The 4,058-nt window shown below is 44.4% G+C and overlaps 1 protein-coding gene across 1 annotated transcript; it reads left to right on the forward strand.

The window, feature by feature from the left end:
• Positions 1–222: 222 nt before the first annotated feature.
• LOC135385546 (uncharacterized) lies at positions 223–4,058 on the forward strand. Its single transcript, XM_064614914.1, has 5 exons — positions 223–332; positions 1,450–1,579; positions 2,625–2,770; positions 2,854–2,977; positions 3,622–4,058. The coding sequence occupies exons 1-5, from the start codon at positions 293–295 to the stop codon at positions 3,902–3,904; spliced, it is 723 nt and encodes a 240-aa protein (XP_064470984.1). The 5' UTR covers positions 223–292; the 3' UTR covers positions 3,905–4,058.

The raw sequence follows: 4,058 nt of genomic DNA on the forward strand, positions 1-4,058 counted from the left end.
ACGTTTTCGAAAACAAATGTAAACAAATATTTGCTCAGCGAGCAAGATGGAATAAGGAGGAGGTACGTTGTCAATTCATTTTCTTGCTTTCTATGAAGCGCAGGAACGCACATGGATGCAATGTAACCATAGCATGGCGTTTAAGGCATTGTCAGACGTCCGGTAAGGTAATGCCGCAGAAGTACTATGTTTCCACTCGGTTTCCTATGCAATGAGAGAGCACGTATAGTGACATTACAATGATTCCTTTATCAACGGTACACCGCTCAGTAGCGAGAGACCATTTGTAACTATGCTGTTGCTCTTGGCTTTCGTTGTCTTGGCAGTTTCAGGTGAGTGCTTTACGAAGTATGTACTGTGTGACCCCCTAATTGCGTTCAGGTCAAATGCACGATAACTTACCACCTCACCACGACCTCCTTCTCTCTCTCTTTTTTTTTCTTTCCCTTTGCAATAATGGCGTACTCTCATTGCTGACAGACTGTCGCATTTGGTACGGTCAAACAGCTGTCAAGAGTTGTGATAGTCCGTGTAAGGAGAACAACTAAAAGAGATGAAAAGATCATACTGTACAATCAGGACCGAGAGGTCTCGTTCTTTAAAGCCGAAACACGCCAACTACTAGAAGGAAAAGAACGTCTGTGCTAGCACTAGTTTTGGGCCATATCCAGACCCATTTCGGCGTAATATTTCGTATTTTTACGTGAATTTCCATGTCCGCAGTCCGCGCATGATGCGCTTTCAATGATACGATCCAGGGAGACATACAGCCGTCAAGAGACAGCACGTTCAGACTCCGATCCAGCGGTGAAACTTTTCTAGTGTGCTCCGTACAGTTCCTATGGTACATAAGTTCTGTTTTAGGTCCCCGTGAACCTATACGATCTGGGGTCGTGCGGAGCGAAGGAGTTAAACGCAGTCTCCGGGTACAACCAGTTTTTTTAACACATTATATGACTACGCCGAGAAACACAGGGATCGAGAACAGTGTCTCACCAGGGTCACGCCGTTAGGTTGTAATTATTCACAGCACACTCAGTGTCTACGCTATCCAGCCGGCCGAAAATGATTATGAAGGTCCTCTATTTGTTTTGACCGGCTTTCAGGTTTTCCCTTCTCGTGCAACCTTCTAAGTGTGATCTTCAGCCCCCTGTTCCGCCGATAACATGCAGTTATCCGCAGATCCGCTCATGGTCTACCGATAACCAGGCTTCTTCTTGACCCTGCTTCCCTGACCCTGCTCATGACCTTGACCATGCTTGTTGTCTGTCTCCTCGTTTTTTTTCTTAATCTTCCGTTGTTTTTCGCTTCGTCACGACGAATTCGCTCGATTGTAGTGTGGACACTGTATGAGGTGGTGAGTGGGACGTCACGTCTCTTGTCATGTTTTAACGTTTAATGGTTCTCTCTCATTTCATCATGTCGTGGCTTTTATCGCTCTCGCTGAAGTGGTCCACTCCGAGGATTCTGCATGCAGTCCGGAGAGGGCTGACAGCTGCAGTGCTGGCATCTATTACAGCTCATTGGAAGATAACACATTCCTGCCAAAGTCCCCGGAGCAGCTAGAGGAATTCTGCAAGTATGTTCCTCCCTTTGTACTTCCTAAGTGGTATTCGACAGTATACTCTAGCTTCATTATTTCGTCACGCATGTAAGCAGAGCAGATATAGATTCCAGGGTAATTAGTGATTTGTCTCAGATCTATCATCGCTGGCAAGGTCCGCACACCTCACCACAAACGCGACAGTCCATTCACTGTCTTCACTATGTAGCCTTCCACTCCTCCGCTGCAAAAATAGCGCCCTTCGGTGTGAATCTACTCGCAATTCTTATTATGGTGCCAAGAAAAGAAAAACATCCTAGAAATACAAGAAAGAAAAATGCAATGGTGTCTTTGTCGTCGTTGTCCAGTGGCAGTGCTGTGCCTCTATCAACTGAGCATTCTACAGACAAATTGCATAATTCTAGAATTGTATCTTTTCTGTAAGCAAGTATTTTTCATTCAGGTAATAATCAAAGGCGAACGGTTTTACTTGAGTTCAACTCACTTTTTAAAGTGTTATAGGTTCAGCCAACGTCGACAGTCGTGTAGGTCCGTCCATAACAATTGTGTAGAGAAGGAAATGACACCGAAACGAGTGCGGGCACACGAAGATCATGGATCGGAAGATGGCCCTATAACGCTAGCCCGTTCGGCAGAGCGCCTAATGATGCAGTTAATTTTTACAAATTTAAAATTAAACGGAATTACTTCGACCTAAAAATGTTGTAAACTCGACAATAGGAGGACCGCGCCCTTGATTTCGTTCATTTTCGGGTATCAACAGGGGTACACGCTACTTAGCATGTTCTTCTGAGCATTTTTGAAATAGCCTCAAGCTCTTTCTGTGTAATCGGCTTCGTGGTCGTAAACCGGTTTGCAGGGATTTGACGGAGCAAAATGTTTGCGGTATCAATGGGAGTTTAATGTAAGCCAGAACAATTTAGATTCCGAAAGTCAGCTTCCATGTCATAATTCAAGTGGAATTATGTGAAGGCTGAATACTCTAATGTCCTCGTCGTTGCTAACCGTGTGCTATAGAGCAGACTATGGTACAGCTATGGCGCCATTTGGTGTTTTACAGACGGATCGACAGTGCCCAGGGTTGTTTGATGAAGGAGGCGGAAGGATGTCCCGAAAAGCCAAAAAGCTTTCTCCTCGCAGTTGGAGATGGTTACAAGGTTGCCTTTCAAGATATATGCAACCCCAGCATGGTCGAGAGGCGAGCATGTAAGGCTTTACTTCTTAGGGGTCATAAGTTCCGCCCTCCCCAGGTTGAAAAGTATGCTTTGAAACTTTTTCTCACTGCGTAGCATACCTTCACCATGCTCAGTGTCTCCATAACAACTACGGCAAAACATGTATGCTCCAATACCTTCAGCAGCTCGATTTGGTACTTTTGTCGAACTCTACGACAAAGATGGCGATAGCGTGTTGGTAAGTTGACGTTACGTTTGGCATGTGCTTTTCCGAATACAGAATTGGAGTACGCTTTTCCGGGCACCATTCCCACATGTTGTGCTTTGTTTACACTGGAGTTTTAATGTAACGTCTATGCAGCCTCTTGCGTTGTTTGTTTTAGTTTGTTTAGTTTGTTTGTTGTTAGTCGTTAGTGATGGCGTTAGCTTTGGAATACTGGTATTGATGATGACAATCTTGCCTTTCGTCCCGGGACAACTATATATGATCAACATGGAAAAGTGAAAGTATAGTATCTCCCAATACCATCAACAAAAATAGTGAATGTTTATTACATAGCCTCTAAAATTCTGTACTGATTGCTAATAACGCTTTGTTTTTGCGTAACAATTTATGTGCAACAAGAACAGCGCTTTATTTTAATGGTGATGATTGGAGTGTTTCATCTACGTAACGCGTAATGTTTTGTTACAAATGTGTTTTCATAAGAAATGCGCTTAATTTTTTCTTATTTATACATTTACTCTCAGGGTGAATAATCAGCACTCACCAGAGACCCCCCTTGCTTGGATTTCCGCTTTTCCTAGAAAGTCAATAATTATTTAGGAACCGGCATTTGTCTAGTTCTAGGAGAAAGAATAACTCAAAGCTTTCACTTCCAGCAATATGCAGTATTACTCATTGTGCACTCGAGCTTCTGTGACGAAGGCTTGCGGGGAAGACGCCGCCGATCTTCAAATGGAGTTGGCCAACGGAATGGCACAGGCTCCGGTTCTTCGTGTCTGTGGCACCTTCATTCCCGGCTCTGAACACTGTCGAAACTCGCCCTACATCCCAGTGGAAGAAGGCGCTGCCCACCCTATGGGCACCATGCTTTCGAGAAAGCTCAAGATTCTGCTCTCCCAGGAAGCTGCGCATGCCGCCGACCATAGCACTTACTACTAGCAGAAGTGACGTCAACGCAGTGACTTGAGCCTCAGTTGCGATTCCTATCGTTCTTATTTAGCTGTTGCTTTTAAGCATTTTTGGCTGAGAAAAAAACTGTCGCACGGGAGTTATATTGTATGCGTAATAGAAACCAAAAGAGACTATAACGTCA

This window comes from Ornithodoros turicata, chromosome 2 (genome assembly GCF_037126465.1).
Source record: "Ornithodoros turicata isolate Travis chromosome 2, ASM3712646v1, whole genome shotgun sequence".
In the NCBI taxonomy this organism is placed as follows: domain Eukaryota; kingdom Metazoa; phylum Arthropoda; class Arachnida; order Ixodida; family Argasidae; genus Ornithodoros; species Ornithodoros turicata.

Excerpts from the sequence above, each read along its gene's own strand:
- LOC135385546 (XM_064614914.1), top strand. The coding sequence starts at position 293 with ATGCTGTTGCTCTTGGCTTTCGTTGTCTTGGCAGTTTCAG. Across the intron at positions 2,771-2,853 it reads CATGGTCGAGAGGCGAGCAT|CATACCTTCACCATGCTCAG; the intron begins GTAAGGCTTTAC and ends CTCACTGCGTAG. Across the intron at positions 2,978-3,621 it reads AAGATGGCGATAGCGTGTTG|CAATATGCAGTATTACTCAT; the intron begins GTAAGTTGACGT and ends TTTCACTTCCAG.